At 36.1% G+C, this 26,110-nt stretch overlaps 1 protein-coding gene across 9 annotated transcripts in view; it reads right to left on the minus strand.

Annotated features, from left to right (window-relative positions):
- hhat (hedgehog acyltransferase) overlaps window positions 1-26,110 on the minus strand; it is a 50,065-nt gene that overhangs the window by 4,996 nt on the left and 18,959 nt on the right. For 7 of the 9 annotated variants that reach the window (XR_007184971.1, XR_007184970.1, XM_048191325.1 and 4 more), the window contains exons 9-11: window positions 22,154-22,189; window positions 9,092-9,293; window positions 8,803-8,947 (exon numbers count right to left, since the gene is read on the minus strand). Coding sequence is in view for 7 of the 9 variants with exons in the window: in XM_048191325.1 (XP_048047282.1) it covers window positions 8,803-8,947; window positions 9,092-9,293; window positions 22,154-22,189 (383 nt within the window). In the remaining 2 variants the exon portion in view is untranslated. Of the gene's footprint in view, window positions 1-1,114; window positions 5,631-8,802; window positions 8,948-9,091; window positions 9,294-22,153; window positions 22,190-26,110 lie in introns of those variants that run through there. The other 2 variants (XM_048191326.1, XM_048191320.1) reach the window with 2 other exon arrangements.

Here is a 26,110-nt window from a genome sequence, read left to right on the forward strand (position 1 = left end):
CATATTTGAAATCACCAATGAAATCTGACAACAACTGTCTCATAAATGTTTTATCCAAACGCTCGAATCATGACAAAAAAAATGTATTTTTTAGGCTGGATCAAGCTAATGCGCATGCGCAGACCTAAATGCGCGTCTCTTCTGCCATGTTTCAGAGGCGCGCGTCTGACTGTTTCATTAGAAACCGGTGCTTCTAACGGCTGCTGCAGTGACGCGATGACTTTACCAGTAGGCGATTGCCACTTATTTAGAAGGCGGGACTTATTCCGCCATATTGCGCGTTACACTTTCTCCCATTCAAAACAATACGAGTGACAACGTCTTGTGTTATTCTTATAGACCCCTTAAAAGTTTGTAAACATTGCAACATTTCCTGGTGGGCGGGGCTTAGCTGGAGGCAAAAAGAGACGCTGGACTCAATGTTGACAAGCGTAAGCTAGCATGTTTTAGGAGGGATTTATTAAACATAGATGCAGAAGAAGGTTCAGAACTGTCCGAATATGTACAGTCACTGACTCTGCGGGACCGTGACAGCTATTTTTGTAAATTAACTTAAGTTTTGGATATTTCCTAGACAACATATGAATTACTTTCGGGTGGTTCAGGGAATTTTGTCAAGGCTTATTGTCTAATGTAACCTAACGCTGGGCTAACTATGATTATGGCTAGCAATGTGGATTATTTTAAGAGACCATTCAAAGGATGGCACACACATCTATCGCTGTATGTTTGTTTAACATTTAAGCTAGCTAGTGCGCTGAAAGTTGGCGACTTTTCACCTATAAAACAAAAAACTTGCTAATTTGTACTAGATAAAACCAACACACCATTACATATGCATCAAATTTTTTTTTTTACCTGATATGAAGTGTGCACTGCAAACACGAGTATTATTTATGATCGTCTCCGTCCAGTCTGTACGCCGTATTGCATTCAACCACAATTATCTTTTTGATTTCTGTGAAGGAATGTCTGCCGGGATCTGGTAAAACTTTAGTTTAAGTCCTGTTCCTTCTATTTTGGCAGCCAAAAACACAACAAGACGACATTTTAAAGTCAAAACCTCAAACTTTTAGCGCGCCTGCTATGAGTTCTTATTTGTTTTGCCTCCAGCTAGAGCGGTGACGTCACAGTGACGTAGGCGATTAAGGGGTCTATAGTCTTTGGTAATAAGCAGAGACCAAACTGGAAGCAAGGCTCTATCTGGATTTGTCAATTCCCTGAGGGCATCTGAACTGTACTTGAACAGACAGATACAGGGCTCCAGGAAAAAAGAAGAATCAAACATTTAGGAATGTGTTAAACAATATCCAATAGTATTTTAAGCTCAAAAATTAGAATACTATTATCAATTTATTATAGAACACTGTTATACAACAAATCTATGTTGTGAATATATATCTTTAATTACGCGTTGTCATATATGCAACCAGCTAGTAAGTAGACACATTAAGTTTCACAAACCTAATGTCACAGTCCCTATCTGACATACCTAGAAAATGACTCATGACTCTGTAAGAGAGTTTGCTGTAAAGTTAAACTCAGTAACGGCTCTGAACGATTCATTTATTGTGCAAGTCTGATTCCAAGGCAGGGTTGCCAGGTTTTCACAACAAAACCCACCCAACTGCTACTCAAAACTAAGTATCCCAATTCCGCTGGAAAACCGCAGACTTGGCAACACTGTTCCAAGGGCTAATTAACTTGCAAATTCCACACCGTTTGAAGAAATGGTGTTTCTGTGACTTACTGAATTCTGTGACCATTGTAGGTCCTGTTCTCACCCTTACACTAACCCCAACTTTATTTACTTTTTTGCAGTATGTAATATTGACAGCTATAGCAGTTGAAATGAGTTCTAGAGCAGTCCAAATTGAAAATACTGGAGAGCACTGTTTCCCCCACCCCACTCATGATCTGTTGATTTATCTGTGTTTTTATATGCCTCTGGTCATAGAGCTTTTTAGATGGATGCAGAGGTTTTGTTTTTTTAAGTTGAGTGGATTCTGCGATCTCTGACCCAGTTCGTTTGCTGGCTTTCACGTCTGCAATACGCTGTGTTTTTCGTCTAAGCTCTATCACCAGCTCTATTACCTGAGGCATATTAAAACATGGATAAATCAATGGCTCAAGGAGGAGGGGTGGGGAAAAACAACTCTCTCCAAAACTTTGAATTTGGACTGCCGTTACTGAGCAACCCAGGGTGTTGAAATACTATTGGGTAAATTGGCAGTGGGCGGGATCACAGACCAAAACAAAAAACAAACAGACATTTCGACCCGGAACGCACATTTCAAAGTAGAATAACTGGCTGTTAGCATGTTTCCTAAATCTCTGCAAACATATGGTATTTTTTATGCTTTAGTACAGTTAAAAAAAAAACTGTACCACAGCGCCTGCTATGGTCACGGAATTCGATAGGTCACAAAATGTTCTGTGCAGGAAACTTGGCATGTTTACATGCACTAATTTTTGTCAATCCAAATGAATCCTATATGATTTCAGATTCTGAAAGATCTGTTTATATGAACCCTAAACATTGCAATCTGAATCACATATTTGTTACATGTGCATTACATGTATTCTGAACAAAACTACTCAGTGCCCATTCGCTATGTTCAGAATCAGAGAAAGGCGCTGCTATAATGTTGCCAGAGCATACAAGCATAATTGTTTACTTTCTGGTCCAAATGAGAATATTGACAAAAACAAAGCATTAGTGACTCTCTAGATTGTTTTTTGTCTATATGATATGTACAATCATTTTAATTGCAGTGTGGAGCCCTGCAATTTCAAAAATTTACACACACAAAACAAAAAAGTCTGGTGCTTTCTTAGTACAGAATTGCTTATGTAGCAGTTACTGCAGTGTACGGAGATAATTTGAGCTCCACTTATAGCCTCACACACATTAAGAGGTTTAAAATGTGAAATCTTATTAGACCACAGGGGTGTATTCACTCATTTTCCCATTTACATTCTCTGTTGCCCCTGCAGTCAGTAAATGAAGAACTGTTTAGTGGTGCCATCACAATGTGGCACAGGGTCACTTTCTAAAACCTTTACACTCACTATCCCCCGCTGGAGAAATAACCTTTGTCTGAACAACAGAATCCATTATAATCTTCAAAAATGGCTGAAGACTTTTCCGGGAGCACTTAACTTAATGCACTTATATGTCTGCTCCTCTCAAGTACTTATGGATATGTGTTATTGCTTGTGTTACTCTCATTTGTCGCTCTGTAAAAAAGTCAGATGTATAAATGTATAGACCCTTTTCACATTTCCGGGATTCTCTGAAGCGGAAGTCGTCATAGTTGGGTAAACTTTTATAACGGTGGATGAGAGACTTCATTAAATATTTTTTGTGTGTGTTTCCATTTGCGCAAATAGCAAAAGAAAAACTCTGCAATAGTGTTTTCACAAATTTCAAAAAGAGGAAAAAAAAATATAGAGAGACTGATAACCGAAGTCAGGAGAGAAAGATGTAATTTTCACAGCAGCGTTAACTAGTTTTTTTGTAATTTGATGCAAAGTAATACAATACTAAATATACATGTTTTTAAAAAAAATAAAATATAAAAAAGGGTCTATTGCAAGATGAATAAATGTTAAATAATCTTAAATTATTATAAATTTAAACATTTTTGTTGAGTAGTTATTATATATTTTATTATATATTTATTTCCAAATTATTATTGGTGACAGTCATGTATACACACAGTGCTGGGTAGTAAATAATTACATGTAATCTGGATTACGTAATCAGATTCCAAAAATTAAATACTTGTAATTACATTATATTAAATGTTAAAATACTTATAATCAGACTAGTTACTTTTTGTTATTCTCACAATGGCAGTAAAATATTCAGAATTCATTTATTCTAATTCTTTGTTATATTTTCCGCCCCCAATATTTTCCTATCTAAAAAGCCTACAGTTTATACGTTCAGAAGCTCTTCCAAGTTTGTGATTTGTGGAATTGCGCACACAGACCAGTCACAAGTCATGCGACTATCACTGAAAACTGAGACCCAGACAGCATTTGATCACTAAAATTAATATCAATATGGTACAAGATTATCCTATTCAAGTCAATGTGATAAACAAGCTAGGTCAAAAGTAATCTAAAAGTAATCAAAAAGTAGTCAAAATACATTACCTAAAATCTATAATCTAGATTACATTACTAACTGCAATTTTTCTCATGTAATCTGGAATAAGTAACTGACTACATGAGGAGATGCTTATATTCATGGTTCCCCCTCAACATGTCCACTAGAGCTCCAAACAGTTAAAACACACCAGACAGGTGTGTGTGTTTGTCTCTGGTGGGTTCATTAAAAAGGACCTGCCTTGTTGCATCAGGAATGAGAAAAGAAGGATGGAACAAAAAGTAAATGAGAGTAAATGAAAGAAGGGGGATGTTGATTACATTTGGTTACACCACATTGTTCTTCAGGTGCTGGAGTCACAGCTTCGGCCACTTAATCCATTTTGTCATGACAACTACAAACACAAAACACTGCAATGTAGCAGAAGGGCTACAAAAAAGTTGGATAGAAAATTAAGGAGCTCAGAGGCAGTGTGTGTTATGTCTCACTTGGTCTATGTAAAAATACAAATCTGTGCAAGTGTTTTTTCTCAACTTTGTCCTCATCCAGCTACACACAAATCCTCTCAACATGACTCGACTTGCGTCACACCAAGTATATAAGGAACAGAGACATGTCAACACACACACTCACAAAGGAAAGAAAAAGAACAGGTTATTGTTGTATTATATAGGATACTTATACAAAACACTTGCTTAAAAAAATAAAATAAACAATAACCTGACCTACTCCAAGTGAAAAAATACATACAAGCAACAAAAAAATCTTTTAAAAACTTTTTTCTTTATTATGCAAGCTAATGAAGCATACTTTGGTGTCTCTGAATAAACCAATACAATATTTTCCTGAGTTAGAGTTGTGGTCAGAATTATTGGCACCCTTGGTAAATATGATCAAAGAAGGCTATGAAAATAAATCTGCATTGTTAATCCTTTTGATTTTTAATTAGAAAAAAAAAACCCTTACCTTTCATTCAAGTAGAACTAATGAATGTGGGGGACAATTACATTATGATTTTATGTTTACACCTCGGCCACAATTATCGGTACCCCTAGAAATTCTTATGAGTAAAATATCTTTGAAGTATTTTCCCCTTCATATTTCCAGTTTTTAGCACACCAGGGTGAATAGCAACATTAAATTTTCCAGCCATGACTTCCTATTTCACAGGAGCATAAATATGAGGAAACACAAAGGCCATATTCCCTTAATCATTAATCACAATGGGTAAAACCAAAGAAAAAATAGTTCTGATGTGCAGCAAAAGATTGTTGAGCTTCACAAAAAGTGGCTGTAACAAAATAGCTAAAGCATTGAAAATTCCCATTTCCACATTCAGGGCATTAATTAACAATTTACAATAAACAAGAAATTTTATGAATCTGCCTGGAAGAGGACTTGTGTCTATATTGTCTTAATGCATGGTGAGGAGCATAGTTTGAGTGGCCAAAGACTCTACAAGGATTACAGTTGGAGAACTGCAGAAAATAGCTGAGTCTTGGGGTCAGAAAGCCTCAAAAAAAAAAAAAAAAAAAAAAATTCAAATAGCACCTACATCACCACATGTTGTTTGGGAGGGTTTCAAATAAAATCCTCTGCTCTCATCCAAAAACAAACTCCAACATATTCAGCTTCAACACTACTGGAACTTCAAAATGGACAAGGTTCTATGGTCAGATGAAACTAAAAAGAGAGCTTTTTGGCAGCAAACCCACGAGAAGGGTTTGGTGCACACAGGGATAAAAAGTAGCCCATGTGAACGATTAAATATACTGCTGGATCTTTAATGTTGAGAGTCTATTTTTCTGCTGGAGGTCCTGGACATCTTGTTCAAATACATGGCATCATGGACTCTATCAAATACCAAAAGACAAAAACTTAACGGCCTTTGCTAGAAACCTTATAATGGACCGTGGTTGGATTTTCCATCAGGACAATGAACATCAAAATGGGTCACTGAGCACAAAATTAATGGTCATTCCAATCCTCTGACCTGAACCCCATAGAAAACTGAAGCAAAGAGTGTTTCAACATGGACTTGGGAATCTGAAGGATCTGGAGATATTTTGTATGGAGGAATGGTCTCTGATCTCTTGTCAGGAGTTCTCCAAACATTATAGGAGAAGACTCAGAGCTGTTTTTGGCAAAAGGAGGTTGCAATAATAAAAGAATGCCATTAACTGTGACTAATGTGTATTAGAGAAAAACATTTATTTCATAATGAGATTTTCCTTCCATTTTCAATTGTTTTACTTCAATGAAAGGTTATATTTTTTGTGATTTTTTTTTTTTAAATAAAAGGTTGAAAGGATCAACAATCCAGATTTATTTTCACAGTATTCTTTGTTCATATTTACCATGGGTGCCAATAATTCTGACCAGGACTGTATGCAAGACCTGAACTACTTCAAATGGTCATGTAAAACAACAACAAAAAAAACTATAACTACTGTAATAAGTTGAACTAATATAACAAATTAAATGTAACTAATGTAGCAGGATATGGTTCTTATAATAAACGGCGAATTGAACTGAATAAAGTAATGAATAACTTCAGGTTTCTGTGAGTGTCTGGGCCCAGCAGGTCTCTCTGTGAGCTTTACTGTACCCCGCAGCTCCTTCTGCCTCTAACTGAGCGGCACAAAACCTTTCCGTCAGAGTCTGACTGACAGTTGCTGTAGGGGGTGGGTGGGATCGCAATGGCTACCTTTCAGAGATGTCAAGAATGAAAGATACCATGGCGACCGTTGTTAAGGCTCTGTGGTGTTTATGGTACCCGGTGGCAAATGGATGAATAGCAGTTTCTAGAAACTTCCAGACAGACAATCACCTGTCTTTCTCTTTCTATAACTCTTTAAAGATAAATGTCCAGATGCCCACTGGTGCTTTAACTGTCAATAAATGCTCCCAATTAGCTATCAGCAAGATCTTGATGCACTTTGCAAAGATATTTTCAAACGGATTTACATTGGGGTTCAAAAGTTTGAGACATTTTGCTGATTTCAGACAATTTGTTATAAACAGCAGTAGCACAGGAGCTGCATAAACTTCACAGCTTGAAAACTGATGATTAGCTCCAACCTGGACCAAAATTACCTGCCTGTATAGCTTTCTAGTAATCCTGAAGAGCTTGATTAGCTTGTTCAGGTGTGTTTGATTTGGGTAGAAGCAAAACAGGAAAGTGGACCTCGAGGAACATTGAGAACCCCTGATTTAGAGGATTAAATTAAATACCCTACTGAATATTAAAAGCAATAATAATAATAATAATAATAATAATAATAATATTTCATAACAAACCACTCCAATCCTAGAAACAATCTTATAAAATCATTTGTATCTCATATGCACCACAAAACAGTGACACGAATTAATTTCCTCTCTTTTGGGTTCGATCTTGGATGAAATCCAATCCACACAGGTTTTCTTCTGAATTACTGACTTAACATGACCCATAAAACATTAAAAGGTTGAAAACTTTCACATTCTCAGAGAGTTTAAGCTTTGTCAGCAGCTGTGGTTGACTAATCAGCTGTTACAGATGGGGTTGAATAAAATCCCAATGATGTGTGTGAATGTCTTTCTACCCTTGTAAAAAAAGAAGTGCTCTTAACTGTATTAAATGTGCACTTGTAGTGTACTTCAAATCTTAAAAGTATATTTCTAAAAAAAACTTATTTGATTATGTTTTGATTATTTAATGACAACACTGTAGGGTGTTTTTTGATATAACATTTAAATTTAATATTTTTAACTTATTTAAGACAATCAAGTCATTATGAAATTACATATAATGTACTTAAAGGTGCCCTAGAATCAAAAAGTGAATTTACCTTGGCATAGTTGAATAACAAGAGTTCAGTACATGGAAATGACATACAGTGAGTCTCAAACACCATTGTTTCTTCCTTCTTATATAAATCTCATTTGTATAAAAGACCTCCAAAAAACAGGCGAATCTCAACATAACACCGACTGTTACGTAACAGTCGGGATCATTAATATGTACGCCCCCAATATTTGCATATGCCAGCCCATGTTCAAGGCATTAGACAAGGGCAGCCAGTATTAACATCTGGATCTGTGCACAGCTGAATCATCAGACTAGGTAAGCAAGCAAGAACAATAGCGAAAAATGGCAGATGTAGTGATAATAACTGAGGGGCAGGGAGTGCGCGATTTAAAGGGGCCGCAGCCTGAATCGGTGCATAGTTAATGATGCCCCAAAATAGGCAAATAGGTAGGAAAACTTCAACATCCATAATGCACTGGGCATGTTGCTGTCTAAGGCCATATTCTACTATGGATATGCTTACTGGAGTCAAGTATCACCTTGCTTTAGTAGGAATTACTGTACTTAGCAAATTTTTAGTTATAATGGTGTTGACTTGTATTGTTCCCGGGTGCAAGAATTCAAAGAGTAAATGTTTAGCATGAGTAAGTTACTTTCGGTTTCCAGTAAAGGATCCAGCAGATTGCAGGCAGTGGCTAAAGTCTGCAAAGAATCGTAAACACGGCGAGAACACCGCAAGGGAAAATCTGTTCATACTTAAGTACATTTTACATTAAGTAAATTTTTTCACTCAAGTATATTATTTCTGTAGTAATCTTATTAAAAGTATGCTAAAGTGTACTTCTTTTTCAAAAATGGTATGTAAGAGAGTGCATACATTTAAATGACCCACCTTGGACAAACACCCTCTTCCAGAAGATTCTACCCACATGGATCCCACCCAGAAAAAACAGATTGGACAGAATCAGAAGAGCAGTGGAGAAGGCGGAGATTAGAGCTAGGCCACGCCTCTGCATCCGAGGTGACAGACAGCACACCTTGGACGAGACCAAAAGTGCTTGTTATTATCAATGTTGTGCTATGTGGCATTTATTGAGTAACCTTATAACAATTTATTTCATTAAAACACTGAACTTTATTTAAAGCCGATATTAAACAAAATAGGGTTTGTGTGAACTCACAATAACGTGATGAAGAGGATGAGAGGAGAAGAGGAGTGCGAGAACGTTCTCCACCAAGACCCCGATCCAGTTCAGCAGGGCCCAGTACAGCAGGTAGTCATGGCAACCATGCCAGAAACACACAAACCCAAACGCCAACGCCGTGGAGACAATCTTCCAGAGCACACCATGACGTGAGCCACCCAACGGCACATATATGTACCTAAAAACACATATAAACACATATGCTTAGCAAAACCACATATATGAACTACTAAAAAAAGTGTTCTTTTAAGCCTACTTTGACAATTAACAATTAAGTAGTTTTAATATTGAGTTAATGATGTTTTCTATCCCTTAACCCCTTAATCCTCAAAAAAAACTATTGCATTAAGACATTGTTTAATGTTTATTAAGCCATTTTAATCATGGGGGGCATTCTCTCTGTCTGTTATAGATAAATGTATGAAAAAAAGAGAAAAAGATGATATACTATCTTTTAAACTGCTACCGCTCCCCTAATAGTAATGACAGCAGCAGCAGAGAGAATTCTGAACTAAACCCGATCTCTCTCGACTACAGCAGTATAGTAGAGTTTCCATTTCAAGGCTGAGAGAGCACCAATCTGTTCTAATGAGGCTGTTGGGATAGTGGAGGACTTGACTCATCTGTGTGTGTGAGAGAGAGATAGTGAAGAGGATAAGATTAGCCCTTGACCATGGCTCCAGCTGACAGCGTGTGTAGAGATCAAGGAAGAAGATCAACTCTGCTTTATTTTATCTCACTTAAAAAAAATCTCTGCTCTTCTATTTTTATTCTTCAACATTCATGTGTCTGTCTCTCCTCTATAGGACCCCCAATAGGATAGATGGGTTTTTGTGGATACTGTCCCATACATTTTTTGAACAAAATTAATACTTTTATTCAGCAAAGATACATTAAATTGATCAAAGGTTACAGTAAAGATATTTACATGAGCTTCTTATTTATCAAAGAAACCTGAAAAAAAAAAACGTAAAATTTCCACAAAAACATTAAGCAGCACAACTGTTTTTAACATTGATAATAAGAAGAAATGTTTCTTGAGCAGCAAATCAGCATATTAGAATGATTTCTGAAAAATCATTTGACACTGAAGACTGGAGTAATGATGCTGAAAATTCAGCTTTGTCATCACAGGAATAATTTACATTTTAAAATATATTAAAGAGGACCTATTATGCAAAATTCTCTTTGTATTGTTTTGAACATAAGTATGTGTCCGCAGTGTGTTTAAACAATGACCCTATATTGTGGTAAAAATCTGTTTGTTATTTTCCCTATAAATCTGAAATCTCAAAATGAGCCATTCGAGAATGCATTCCAATGTGACGTCACAATGTAACAGGCCCCACTCACGACTGGTGATGGAATCTGCCCTATTAGCTTAGCTCCTCCCCTAAGTGAGCTATACACAGTCCGCCATGTTTATCTCCCCACCAGACCATTTACCAGCAGCATTCAAGTAAGAAATATGTTCTTATTAAAGCTACTAAAGTTATTCAGTCAGGAACATTGAATGATTTTCTGTTTTTTCTTTTGTTATATGATTCATATTAACATATATATACAGCAGTAGGTATTGCATATTATGCTTCTGTCACTTTAATATACAGATCTAATATATGATTTGATCTGTGAAAACCCATCACATGGTGAAATTTAACCTATCACAGCCATATTCGAACCTTTTCGAAGTCCGTTTTTACTTCTTTCATAGCTTGTCTGTAACAAAAGTTATGGTTATCTGAAGTCAGCTGATTGCTCTGATTTTCATGAACAGAATTCTGAGAAAAACAGGTTTAATTAACTGTCACCCCCTTTTTCACATAGACATGAAACTGCACTATCCAAACATAAATGGTTGTAATTCAAGAATGCTTTGGAATATAGACCTAAGGTTTTAAAGAAGACACTTGTCAGATTATTGTAGAAGTGAAATAAATTAGGAAATAATAAAAAAAACTATAGAAGTTTAAGTTTATGAAAATGTAAAAATATAATTGTTTATATTTTATAATAATATATTACAAAAATCAAAGCCAAAAACATTCCAACATTCCAAAATTTAGCTTGAAATATTTCAAAAATGAGCTTTCAGTAAGATTTTGTTTGGGCGCAGTACCAAACTTTTTCACTAGATGACATCCAAGCTCCATTACTGACCATTTAAGGGCACCTCTAATTATTTGAGTAATCTGAACCATATATTTCCATATTTTCATACATTTTATGAAGTAGACATCCTATTCAGAAGTAGTATGGGCAGTATTTGATTTGAATTCAACCTCTAATAAACACATAATTACAACATGTGTGTTCATTATAGCTCCGTTGTTCTCGATAAAATCTTTGCGTGCCACAGTTTATACAGGACTGGCAGGAAATGTGCATTAACACACCTTCATTCTACATGTTATGTGGTTTATTTTGATAGGTGAACTGTCTTTGTTAAGAGAGAGAAAGCTATGGCCGATTTTTTTTGCACCTCCGCCGGGTGTTCTTAAAAAGTAACGTTAGAGAAAGACGGTCTTTTCAGCTTGCCACTGTAAATCACTATTTTTCTGCACTAAACATGCAAATTTTGCCAAGATATTTTCAGAGATGATAGACAAGATGTTATAGAATAATAATTTAATGAAAACCCAATTTTGACAAAAAAAAAAAAAAAAAAAAAAAAAAAAGACATTCAACCTATTTTTGACTACTGGAAACGTTCCATCGCGACATCCGACGAGTTTTCCCAGATCGCATCACACATATACACGCGATTTCTTTCCCTGCTGTTTGCAACATAACCGAATGTGTTTATGAGAACTTTGTGTGTTTTTGACATAGCCTTGTGTGTATTTGACAGTTTAAGCACAATAAGACAGAGGCAGCGCACCGTCTGACAGCCAGCTTTCTGTGCGTATGCTTCGGATGTGTGCGCTCAGAAAACCATATATATCAGAAGCTTAAACTGATATGGCTTTAAAACGCATGCAAATAATAAACATTCATGATGATGAAGAACTGCAATGTCATGTGAGAATGACCATGATAGAGATGATAATCAAAACCAAACAGGTGTTTTGTTAGTTTTTGGCAGAGTATCCGAGGCATGAGCTGTAAAGACACAGGACTATTTTGGATGGGGGGCAGGGAGCAGCTGCTCATCTGTATTTAAAGGGATACTTCAAACAAAAATGAAAATTCTTTCATTACTTACTCACCTTCATGTTGTTCCAAACCCATAAGACTTTTGTTCCTCTTCAGAACACAAATTAATATCTTTCTGATGAAATCTGAGAGCTTTCTGTCCCTCCATAGACAACCACACAACTGACACTTTGACACTTCAAAAAGTTAAAAAAGAGATCATAAAACTAATCCATATGAATTGAAAGAAAGCTCTCGGATTTCGTCAAAAAAGGTCTTCATTTGTGTTTCGAAGATGAAAGAATGTCTTATGGGTTTGGAATGACATGAGGGTGAGTAATTAATGACATAATTTTCCTTTTTGGGTGAACTATCACTTTAAAGATACATACACAAAAACAGCATGTTTTTGCTTCCACTCAATAATGAAAATTTGCAACATGGTAAAATAAATTATTTGTGGGGTATTTTGAGCTGAAACACATTCTGGGGACACCTTTTACATATTGTAAAAAGGGGCATAATGTGTCCCCTTTAAAATAGAAAGCTTATTTAAAATTGCAATATATTTCACAATATTACTGTTGTTTTTGTTTTTAAATAAAAAAATGCAGCAGCGGTGAGCATAAGTGGTTTCTTTCAAAAACATTCTTACCAACCCAAAACTTTTGAACAGTAGTGTACACAATGACATTTAGTGAGGTTTATGCTTAAAACAAGCAGTAAACAAGCAGCAATAAAATAAATAATGGAAAGATATATGCCAATGAGTTTTTGCCAAAGAAAAACAAACTATTTTAGATATATTCAAAATGTATCTTTTGTTTTGAAGATGTTTAGAGATTTTACAGAAAAAAAACTGCCTATTCAGAACAGCTAAATAAAAAATTAAGGTTAATCTAACATTAACACTGTTAATATGACTACCATAATTATTTCACACTTAAAAATATTAATGAGACACCATGATAAAAAATTATATTAGTTGTGACATGAGAGAAATCTCTGCGCTCACCTCCACTGAGACTTTCATGTTTATATTAACTGACAAAACCAAAAACTAAAGAGTGAAGGCAAACAAAACCTCTCTGAGTTTGCACATTTCCCAATAAACGTATATCTCAGAAAATAATCAAGTAGCTTTATCTGTATAGGCCAGCTTTCATTTACCCTTTCTTTCATTTTTCATTTACCAACTTAATGAAGTAACTGCATTGCGGTAGTCAATGAGATGCAACCACCCAACTTCATTTTCAACTTCTGTTCATCTGACTGTGAAATTCCCACAGTTCCACTAATCTTCTGCTCTCAGAACAGGATTACACAGAGAATACATCATTCTCTTTATCTAAAAGCTCAAACTCTCAAGAGACATGTCTAAAGCTAAGAATCTTCAATCGTCAGTTATTCATATCACAATAATATAATATTCTAAAGAAAGTTTTGACATCTTGACAACTGATTAGAGTGGTCAGTAGGGTTGGAATGATACCAAAAACAGCTTCTGGTCCTCGGTATCTTTACTAAATAGATACCTTGGACAAAACCTAAACAGTCTCGAGTGACTGATGAAAATTTTGTTATACATAATACAGGTGTTGGTCATATAATTAGAATATCGTGAAAAAGTTAATTTTTTTATTGTAAATTATTTTTAAAAATGAAACTTTCAGATATTCTAGATTCCCTACATGTAAAGTAAAACTTTTAAAAAGTTTTTTTTTTTTTTAAACTGATTTTGATTAGAGCGTACAGCTCATGAAAGTCCAAAATCCAGTATCTCAAAATATTAGAATATTTCCTAAGATCAATCAAAAAATGGATTTTCAAAACAGAAAAGTTCAAGTTCTTTAAAGTATGTTCATTTGTACACTCAATACTTGGTCGGCAGCACATATTACAGCAAATGACTTGCTCCTAGCACAAATTACAGCATCAGTGAAGTGTGGCATGGAAGTGATCAGCCTGTGGCACTGCTGAGGCACTATTGAGCCTTCAGATCATCTGTATATTGTTGGATCGACTGTTTCTCATCTTTCTCTTGAATATATCCCATAGATTCAGGGGTCAGGCATGTTGGCTGGCCAATAAAGCACAGTAATATCATGGTCAGCAAACCACTTGGAAGTGGTTTTTGCACTGTGGGCAGGTGCTAAAGTCCTGCTGGAAAAGGAAATCAGCATCTCCATAAAGCTTGTCAGCAGATGGAAGCATAAAGTGCTCCAAAATCTCCTGGAAGATGGTTGCATTGACTTTGCACTTGATAAAACACAATGGACCAACACCAGCAGACGTCACGGCCCCCCAAATCATTACTGACTTAAGAAACTTCACACTAGACTTCAAGCAGCTTGGATTCTGTGCCTCTCCAGTCTTCCTTCAGACTCTGGGACCATGATTTCACATGAAATGCAAAATTTACTTTTATCTGAAAAGAGGACTTTCGACCACTGTTCACTGTCCAGTTCTTTTTCTCCTTAGCCCAGGTAAGAAGCTTCTGACGTTGTTTCTGTTTCAGAAGTGGCTTGGTAGTCCTTTTCCTGAAGATGTCTGAGTGTGGTGACTCTTGATGCGCTGACCCCGGCTTCATTTGACTCATTGTGAAGCTCTCCCAAGTATTTGAATCGGCTTTACTTGACAGTATTCTCAAGCTTGTGGTCATCCCTGTTGCTTGTGCACCTTTGCCTACCCAATTTCTTCCTTCTAGTCAACTTTGCATTTAATATGCTTTGATACATCACTCTGTAAACAGCCACCACATTCAGTAATGACCATCTGTGACTTACTCTCTTTGTGGAGGGTGTCAATGATTGTCTCCTGGACCATTGCCAAGTCAGCAGTCTTCCCCATTAGTGTGGTTTCAAAGAACAAGAGATACCCGGAATTTATACTGTAGGGATGGTCATTTAACGAAACTCAAATGTAAATATTCCAATATTTTGAGATACTGGATTTTGGACTTTCATTAGCTGTACGCTCTAATCAACAAATTAAAAAAAAAAAAAAAAACTTTTGAAATGTTTTACTTTACATGTAGGGAATCTAGTATAAATGAAAGTTTCATTTTTAAAAAATAATTTACAATAAAAAAATTAACTTTTTCACGATATTCGAATTATATGACCAGCACCTGTATACTGTTTATGTATATTCTGTTTTACACTGGAAATAACACCAAATAATAGTAATAATAATAATCATAATAAATGATAAATAATATAACAACTTTCCCCAAACTTTACTTACATATGCAACAAACATGCTTTGCCACCGTCGTCTGACAGGCTTCCCATTAATAGTTCTACATTAATATGAGTTTTTTTACTTCCAGAGCTTTGATGATAATTATGTTCTGCCACAAAAAGAGTGTGTAAAATAATCTTTCTTTTGTTAAGCATCCTATTTGGACTTGATTTACAAATAAATTTCTAAATTAAATAGTTATAAATGTCAAAATGCACTTAAACACTTATCCACTTAATGAATCACATTACCTTTTAATTCATGTCACGCTTCCTGAACTGAACACATTATTGTCCAGGTAAGGTAATGAAATCTGCAAAATGATGCTACATTGTTGGTATCATGGTACTTTTTTAGTACAGGACCAGGTATACCACACAACCCTAGTGGTTCTTGCATTCTGTTTCCGTTTCTTTTGATAAGATGCTTTGTAAAGCCCAAGCGTAGACGTTGCCCTGCTGAGAAAAGTGTTTATGGCGCATTTTCATTATGAACCGAAACAATAAGGTCTCATTCTGCCTATTTGGCCACCGCAGTATAATCTCAGCCCTCTCTCGCCCTTATATAAGCTCATATGAACTGCGTCTATGATTTGATTGTTGTGAGCACATTTCAATAGACAGGAGATGACACTCAACAGGCTGAAAGCGAGGCGTTCAAGCAGACAATAGCGCGACAGGAGGGGTGCGTGGCGTGTGTCTGTGGATGCTTTAAGATCAGCAGTGAGTCACAAGATCCTCACCCACATCTCCACACTCCAAAACTCAGCTCTTCACAATTACTGCACATTTAAAAGCACATTAAGATCTCTCCAAATGCACTTTGCAACACTCGCACACACACACACATACACACACAGCCCACATTCACACTCCAATTATGCAGATCAGCTCTCTCTGCCACAATGCAATCACTACACATTTTAACAGAGAGAGAGAGGGGAAGAGAGCGAGAGAAAGATGGAGAAGATACGCTCAGAGAGACAGAGATGCTTTTGGTTTTCGCAATGAAGGGGTTATTAATCATACTCAAATACTAAACGTACTCAAATTCAAACTCAGCTTTCTGATAGGTGGGATTCAGAAAACAACTTTATTCAACAATATCTAGTGATGGGCGATTTCAAAACACTGCTTCATGAAGCTTCGAAGCTTAACAAATCATTTGTTTCGAATCGGTGGGTCGGAGCTTGTATCAAATTGCCAAAGTCACGTGATTTCAGTAAATGAGGCTTCGTTACGTCATAAGCATTTCAAAATTTCAATGGTTCACGGGAGTTTGATACACGCTCCGACCCACTGATTCGAAACAAAAGATTCGTAAAGCTTTGAAGCTTCATGAAGCAGTGTTTTGAAATCGCCCATCACTAGATATTATTGAATAAAGTTGATATTTTGTTTTTTTGGTGCACAAAAAGTATTCTCGACGCTTCATAACATTAAGGTTGAACCACTGTAGTCACATGAACTGTTTTAAATATGTCTTTATCACCTTTCTGGGCATTTGAAAGTGTTGATTATATTGCTGTCTATGGACGAGTCAGATATCTCTCCGATTTCATCAAAAATATCGTAATTTGTGTTCTGAAGATGAATGAAATTTCATTTTTTGGGTGATCTAACCCTTTAACACTGAAAAAGTCAAGTTGACCAAATCAGTAAATTAATTCCTCTAATCCTCCATAATATTTAACAGTATTGAAGATTTATTTATTGTGAACATAATGTTCAACATTTATTGTAAAGGGATGCAAAATATTTATTCTGATATATTATAATAATAATATAAATTCTGATTGATACATATAAGGGAATAATTATTTAATGGTATGGCTGATAACTGAAAAATAGCAGATATTAAAATTTGACACTATTTTGTCTAAATAAATAAAAAATTAAAAAGTGAATTTGGGCATCACAACAATGTACAGCATGAAAAATTGATATTCATTTTGAGATTGGCTAAAGATTACTATTAACAGTGTTATTAAATTATCATTGTGTTTATTAAACATTAACTTTAAGTGAATGTTAGATGGTGGAAAATGCCATTTACAAATAAAATAGAGGAAATGAGCCACAATTAAATATCCAACAGCAACCAATAATAATAAAAAAAAAAATCTTGAGCAAAAAAAATAGGCCAAGCCAAAAAAAGCAAAATACTTAGTGGTCTTTTAATGGTCTTAACTAGGGCTGTAACGATATGCGATATGAAACCGAAATCGCGATACGCAGGTCCACGAACCTGTATCGCGATGTGAGAAGGCAGAATCGCGACACACCCCTTCCAACTCCCAGAGTTATCCTTCCTGTCCAGATCCAATGCTACCACATTTTTAAATTACTATAAGTATTAGGGGTGTAACGATTTATCGTAGATGGTGTGTCTTAATCAGCTCTCTAGTTCAGTAAGTGTTTCGGGCACACATTGAATCTTGCAAGGTTTAAACGTTTCTCATGTCAGTCTCTTGCATGGTCGCGTGAGAAAAGTCGTGGCTTTCTTTCACCGCAGTGCACAGCAACAGCTGTGCTCACAGAAAAGCAAAAGACGCTTGCGATGCTTTGCTTTAAGAAGTTCTGTGGGCCCGTTCACATATTGCGTCTTTTCCGCGTGCAAGTCAGTTATTATTTTCAAATGTAGCTGCGCGGCAGGCGCGCTCATAATTGGATCAACGCGGTCGCGACGCGCATGCAATTCCCAACTTCTCAGAATGCCGCAAGCGCACCGCAGGTCGTGTGACAAGAATCAACCGATCAGCTATGGCCTTTCCGTAACAAAACATCAAAAGCTCAGCCGAACAGCTGATCATAGCTGTACATGGTGGTTTTTATATCTTATCTCCATCAATATATCTCGTAGTAAAACTAATGCAAGGGCTAGAAATCATTTATCCTTTGCAGAAACATCCTGATCCTCTTGGAGAGCTCAGTTCATGGTTGCATAGCAACGACCGACGCCACAGGAGCGCAAGCGCTTTGGAAAGAAGGAGAAGCGGTGCGGCCGCGCCTTCCACGCGCTTTTAGACGCGATATGTGAACGGCCCCTATTCATAATTCTAAGTTCATGTTAAATTTAACATTTTTTTTCAGTGACAGACAGCCCTATTCAACTGTTAATTTGAATACAGAAGGTTTTTATTAAAATTTTATATTTATTTATTTTATTGAAATGTGATCTTGTATGTACAACAAGGAATTTTATTTGTTGTTAATTAATTATTAGTGTTTTTAATAAATCTTGTTTGAATTTCAGTTTCATTTTGTTCAAAATATCGTGATACGTATCGTATCGTGAACTCCGTATCGAGATACGTATCGTATCGTGACCTGAGCGTATCGTTACACCCCTAGTCTTAACCACTTTAATCATGAATCACTGGTCAGGAAATTAGCTGGAATTGCACAAATACTGTAGATAAAGTAACTTGGTAGCATGGGATAGCCTTCGCCAATTTGAGGACAGCTTTTTACAGGAAGAAGTCAATGCTGTTCCACTCAATGTTTTTTGGCTTCAAACAGTTCATGAGTAGTTGAAAAATGTTTCCCAGTTCGTTTGATTTTAATGTGAGACTAAATATTCACTATAGGGTTCAAATCTGGACTAGATTTGACTAGGCCAAAACATAAAACTGATGGACTTGTTCTCAGCTTCTCAAGCCACTTCTTGGTTGTCTTTGCAAGTTGGGCAGGAGCGTTGTCTTGTTCAAAAATAACATATAATCATTCCTCTTTAGATAACTTTTCATTTGTGGGAAGCAAGCCATTCTGCAATATTCTCTAGCATTAAATGACTTTTCACTGTGAAGAAGATCAGCAATACAAGCAGCTAAAAAGGCTCCTCACACAAAGACACCTCTTGATTCACTGTGGTAAAGATTCATTTATTATTATATTTCTCAGCAGATTTTCAAAGACACAGCTCTGGAGCATCACCATGCAACTCGTGTTTCATTGCGACCCATCACATATCTTCCCATATAAAAACTTTGTTCTGTCTTTAATGATTTTCTGAAACAGCAGTGGCTTTTTAAGTAGTGCTTTTGCTTACATTTGGCTAATTTCCAACAATTTGTGGGTAAGACAATTAATCTTAGTGTCTTATCACTTGCCCTGACGTTCCCAAATAAAATAGGAAATAATTTATGGACTTTTGAGTCTGTGTCAAGCAGCAGCACATGTAATATTCATTTCCAATGTACATATTCACACAGACTGGCGAATTTCCAGCATGGGATAGAATAAGATGCTCTTCATGCAAAATACATGCTAATACAACCCTGATCAAACATCTTTTGTCTGTGGAGATCGCAGCCCTGCCAAAGACTGACAATACCAAACCCAGCACAAAAAAAAAAAAAAAAAACACAACCAGAGCTCTCTGTCTCTCCAAAACCTCTACAATGATCTCTCCATACAGCTGGAGGACATTAGAATATGAATAACTGTGTCAGGAAATGCAACAGCTGAGCATACAAGGTTACGCCAGGACCTGAAGAGGTTTTTTTTTTTTTTTTTTTTTTGAAGGGTTTCCATATTGAATCAACCTATTCCAGTCCCTGAGAGTATTTATACACAAAGTAAAACATAATTAAAGCAAAAGTGGTAGCTTGAAAACATCTGTCCAGTTGCTCTGGAGAATGATTTGACTGACTTCCTGCCAGCAAAGTTACCACTCATGCTTACTAAATATAATGGAGGCTTATACAAACGCATATAAAACACTTAAAATATTATGCTTCATCACCAACATTACATGCTAACAGCCCATAATGTAAAGTAAAACACCATTCTACTGTACCAGACTATTAGCTATATGGAATATCTGTAACATTAAAGGATTAGTCCACTTTTAAATACACTTTTCCTGATAAATTTACTCACCCCCATGTCATCCAAGATGTTCATGTCTTTCTTTCGTCAGTCGAAAAGAAATGAAGGTTTTTGAGGAAAACATTCCAGGATTTTTCTCCTTACAGTGGATTTCAATGGCTACCAACAGATTGAAGGTCAAAATTACAGTTTCAGTGCAGCTTCAAGGGCTTTAAACGATACCAGATGAGTAATAAGGGTCTTATCTAGCGAATCGATCGGTCATTTTCGAAACAAATTCAACCGTTTATGCTTTATAAACAAAATATCACCTTGAACGTACTTTCCGCTTCCGCATTCTTCATACTTACAGAACGAACGCGGCGCCAGTTTCGTTTTTTTCCGTAACTTGAATAGGGAAGGCGTAGGACATTCAGCATAAGCGTTATGAAGAATGCGGAAGCGGAAAGTACGTTCAAGGCAATATTTTGTTTATAAAGCATAAACGGTTGTATTTTTTTCGAAAATGACCGATCGATTCGCTAGATAAGACCCTTATTACTCATCTGGTATCGTTTAAAGCCCTTGAAGCTGCACTGAAACTGAAATTTTGACCTTCAACCTGTTGGTAGCCATTGAAATCCACTGTAAGGAGAATAATCCTGGAATGTTTTCCTCAAAAACCTTCATTTCTTTTCGACTGACGAAAGAAAGACATGAACATCTTGGATGACATGGGGGTGAGTAAATTTATCAGGAAAAGTGTATTTAAAAGTGGACTAATCCTTTAAGGAATTATCAGAGACTTTGATACTCTGAGACATCAGGTATTTCTGGAAGCATTCAGCAACTGCATTTTAAATATCTCTAAAGATTTTTTGCAAGGCATGGAAAAGGCACCATCAAAATGATAATATTCATCACATTCTGCCTATCAGAGTGTAAACCAAATCACAGAAAACGAAAAATGGTCTTCTTTGGCATAAAAACAGAGAACTACTTTTAAAAAGATTGCAATCAAACAGCAGAACATTTTCAGCGGCGAGAGCCTGAGCTGAGCCGTGTTTCTGGATTCTTGGGTGACCAATCATGACCATTGCCAAATTTATCCATTGTGTCTTGCTGAAATAAAAACTGTTCATTACAGACTGCCAGTTTGCAGTAACAGCGATGGCTTGAGTGTGTGGAACACACCCTATTATGAAGCTCATCTGCATAAAATTGGGTAATTTTGAGCCAAAATATATACTTATTTGCATGTATTTTTAAATGTAAATGAGTAATTTGGTGAAATGATATTCTTTACAAGACTATTCTATTTATGTCAGTCTTTTCCACTGCGCTAAATCTGTGGATCATCATAGGTGCATTAGGAACTGTACATTAATGGCTCAAAACACATTTAACAATGCAACAACAGCAACATTCTCCTTTTTGATGGATAATTGCCTAATTTTTGCATTTATCTTCAACTAGTAAGTATGCTAATGTAATAATGGTTTTGCTGTTTAAAAGAAAAGTGGTTGCTGCTAAATATGAACCTCATAAAAGGTCTCATTTGTGTATTCTGTATCAGTAAATTTCCTAAAAACTAAAATGAGAATGTGAGAGCGTATAAAAAAAATTTATGAATCTAGCAAGAACAAAAGGAAAGGGATGCAAGACTGCCAGTTTATTATGCTAGAGTAATGTATCAGAAATGTGTAATTGTTCTTGTGATTGTTTTTTGATTATGATTATTATGTGATTTTCAGTCTGCAACAAAAGAAAACCGTGTCCATAGCAGTACAAAATATCATCCTCTCTCTCGCACACCCACACAAAATAAGAGGAAACTGAGGAACCGTACCTGATGAGCCATTTGTAAAGCCCCACGTCAAAGTGTCTGAAAAGCAAAAGACAGTAATGAGTGAGCTCAGGGGTTAAACACAGATGGTTTGAGGTAACACACACTTCTGTAGAACATGACACCACACAAACATCTGTTTAATCAGTCAACATCCAGAACAGACAAAAAGAGAAGAGAATCTGCATAAATGAGATGCTTGAGGAAACCATTTTAATGAATCTCTAGGGGCAAATGCTGGCATTTGGTGAAACAGTCTATTACCGGGAGACATGTTCTCAAAGCGGCTGATCCCAGAACAGTTTTGCCGTTTGTCTAGTTGAGCTGTAGCCTGACACTGGGTTTTGTGGCAGGTCTAGAACACACAAAATCAGACTCATATTGATCTGGGAGGCAGAAATAATATTCATGCAGTCATATGAAACTATCTTTATTTTTGCCCATGCAAAACTCACCATCACAATGCTAGTGTGTCACTGGTCAGGTGATTGTCAGGGCATTGCTATGTGGTTGATAAAGTGTTCAAATTGGTTTTAGTGTGTTGCTATGTAGTTGCTAGGGTGTTTTGGGGTGGATGTTAGGGGGAAGTCTGTATGATATTTTGTTCCCTAGGTATGGGCTTTTTAATTAAAGCTGCAGTGCAAAACTTTTTTTTTTTAGTTAAAAATGATCCAAAATCAATTTGAGCAAGTACATAACCAGCCAGTGTTCAAAACTATCTCCTTACCTCCGATTCACAATGGTAAGCTTGTAAAAATGTTTCCTAATTCAAATGTTATTGGTGGGTTTCCACAGGAAATTCGAGCATGCAGCCGCTCATCTTTGCATTCATTACGTCCCGTCTGTTTCTATAGAGAAGGAGTCCCAGCTTGTAGGCATGTATATGGCATTTGATGATGCTACGGGCGGAGGATCATGTATAGCGTTTTTCACAACTTATCGTTTTGATGGTGGATTGTAATCCAGAAAGGGCCAAATGACAATCAGTGACAACTGGATTCACCCATAGTCAGAAGCAAAAGACTTCAGACTGTGGTCGGAGTGGCTACAGAAATTGAAATCTACAGGTAACACTAATACACACTAAATACATATAGTCACGCAATGCTGATGTTAACATTAACAATTTGAGAACAAAATATAACAATAATAATAATTTGCATGGTTTGACGTGATCTAAGCGATAAGCGATAGTTAGATTTAATCACTATTGGCAGCTGCGTGATTTATTGTAATGCTTTTTTCTGTTGGTCAGAACAAAAGTGGCAGACATGTTACTTAGCTACTTGTTCAGATGACATTTTCCGAACATTATAACTTGCCATACTTCCAAGCGTAGAATCTGTGATTCCAAAGCACAATATCCACACTGATGTGGTGACTGATAGCAAACATTAGATTCATCCGCGCTGAGGAGCCGTGCCGATGCACAACACACGTAAAGATGATAATTCCGCAAATAACTGCTATTGCAGGTTTCAAACAGAGATGGTGACAAAGAGGCAAAATTTACAGACTGCAGCTTAAAAATATAAATTAAAATATTAACAAATAAATCCCAAAAATAAATTATATATATATATATACACACACACACATTTACTTTATGAGCGTAGTAAAAAGGGTAGTAAAACACTAGCTAATAATATATATAATTCTATATAATATGTGTGTTTTTTAATGTATATATATGTATGTATATATTTATTTATTTAACTATATATATATATATATATATATATATATATATATATATATATATATATATATATATATATATGTATGATAAAAAATATATAAATACATTTACTTCTAAATATTTAATATCAAAATAAATAAAATTATAAATTAAATAAAAATAAATAAAATACATAATAATTTAAATTATCATTATATAAATTATTAAATATAAATTACATGAATAAAAGATAAATAAATAAATAAATAATGTTTAAGTTGACTGAAATGATTTAAAAAAATATATATATAGTTCACAATAGCGTGTTTTTTAGAAACTACACATAGAACAGGATTAAATCTCGACTTTATCTAATACTGTATCAAACAAACAATATAAAGCCACACTGAGGTCTTTCTAGTTTCACAGATCACGCAGAGTTTCTCTTTTGCTCTTTGACATGTAGTTTGTGTCAAACCATCATGACAGCAAGAATATCGATTTAGCCCTTTGTAACTCTCAATTTGTTTCTCTGCAGGACTTTCTCTTCCTCCTGTTCCTCTGAGCAGGTGTGAACAGACGTCCTCAGGTCATCACTATAGCCACAGATTCTCTTATTGTTATACTCACTTTACTTCTAGTCATCCATCTATCCACATTTCATCCCTCCTCCCTCATACTGACATTATGCTATAGATCAACTGGTAAGGACAGGTGAACGAATGGACTGGTCACATTTTTAATTTTAAAATTCACAGTAAAAAAAAAAAGGGGTGGGGAAGTGGACAATGATATGGATACTTCTAGAGAAACCACCATCTCATCCAATTAGAGCAAACGCATGATCTGAATCTGAAACCAACAGACAGTTTTGTGGCCATAAGGCTTTCATATGTAGTTCAGTCTGTCGCTTATTGAGTCCAAATTCACCCAGACCCCAGAGACAGCAGTAAAGAGTTGGCGCCGCTTGCTTCTAAAAACAGGCCTGTATGAGGAGAAACATCACATGCAAGCAGATGGTTGCTAACATGTCAGAAAGCACTGACATTAAGTTTTCATGAGCCTAAAGAAACTATCAAAATATTCAGTTTGACAAAAACATCCATCTGGAGAGAGAGAGACAAAACAAAAGCGAGAGAGTGTCTGGAGGTAAATGGATTGGGTCTGGGGTCTACGATACATAATGACTCCTAAATAAGATTGTCCAGGACCATTTGATTCATTCCAGCACTTCCCAGCATTCATTAACAGCTATTGATGAAAACTGCTTCAGCTCTGGGGAAATAAAGTCATCCGGGAAGGCCAGGAGAACAGATAAAGCACAAGTAATTTCACTCTATATGAATAAACCATTATGTGGAGACATGCTTAGTCAATGCATTTGTTGTCCTGTTGTACATACATTCATAATTCATCCAAAACAACACTTTAATCATAATTTTCTTACTATCGGTAAGGCTCAAGAAGCCCTTTACGAACACTAAACCAGAAATATTAAATTGAATGATGTGCTTTGTTATCATCATTAAATAATTATTAAAATTACAATGTAGTAAAATTTCTGCTACAAATCAACACAAATACGCACTTAAAAAAAGAACTGAAAAAAGACAATTGGTTATGTTTAACCTATTGTTTTTTTCTTTTTTATAGGTTTAATAATGCTAGAAATCTAAATTCCTTGCTTAGGAATCACTACACTACAGTCTGTTTGTATATTTCAGGCCTAAATCACCACAGTAGTAAAGCTTCTGCAAGAAAGCAATCCCTCTGAAATGCCAATTTGACTCTACTAGATGCGTGTGGCACATAAACAAGAAGCTATATAAACAGATGCAGAGAACAAACTGATCTGGGATCTCATGTCTGGTGTCATTCATGAGCTCTGTGAGTCAGATGGTGATTCATGATGCTGAAAGTGAGATACACGTTGGAACAGATTCACTCAATATCCTGCAGTTTCCTTCAGATTGGGCTTCTGTACTTCAGAAATCATCTGACAAAGCAGGCCTGACAGAACTGTGTATAAACACTTCCCACAGTTCAGACAGTGTTTCATTGTGACCACACTAAACAACAGGTGAGCTGACGATCTGGATAAAACCTGGCCTTGTTGTTCTCACTGAGTGTGTGTGTGTGTGTGTGTGTGTGTGTGTGTGTGTGTGTGTGTGTGTGTGTGTGTGTGTGTGTGTGTGTGTGTGTGTGTGTGTGTGCGCGAGTGAGCAAGCGAGCCAGGTTGTGCCTACATTGTGGAGACCTATGGTCATAAAAAGGGTAATAAA

This window comes from Megalobrama amblycephala, linkage group LG5 (genome assembly GCF_018812025.1).
Source record: "Megalobrama amblycephala isolate DHTTF-2021 linkage group LG5, ASM1881202v1, whole genome shotgun sequence".
Lineage (NCBI taxonomy): Eukaryota > Metazoa > Chordata > Actinopteri > Cypriniformes > Xenocyprididae > Megalobrama > Megalobrama amblycephala.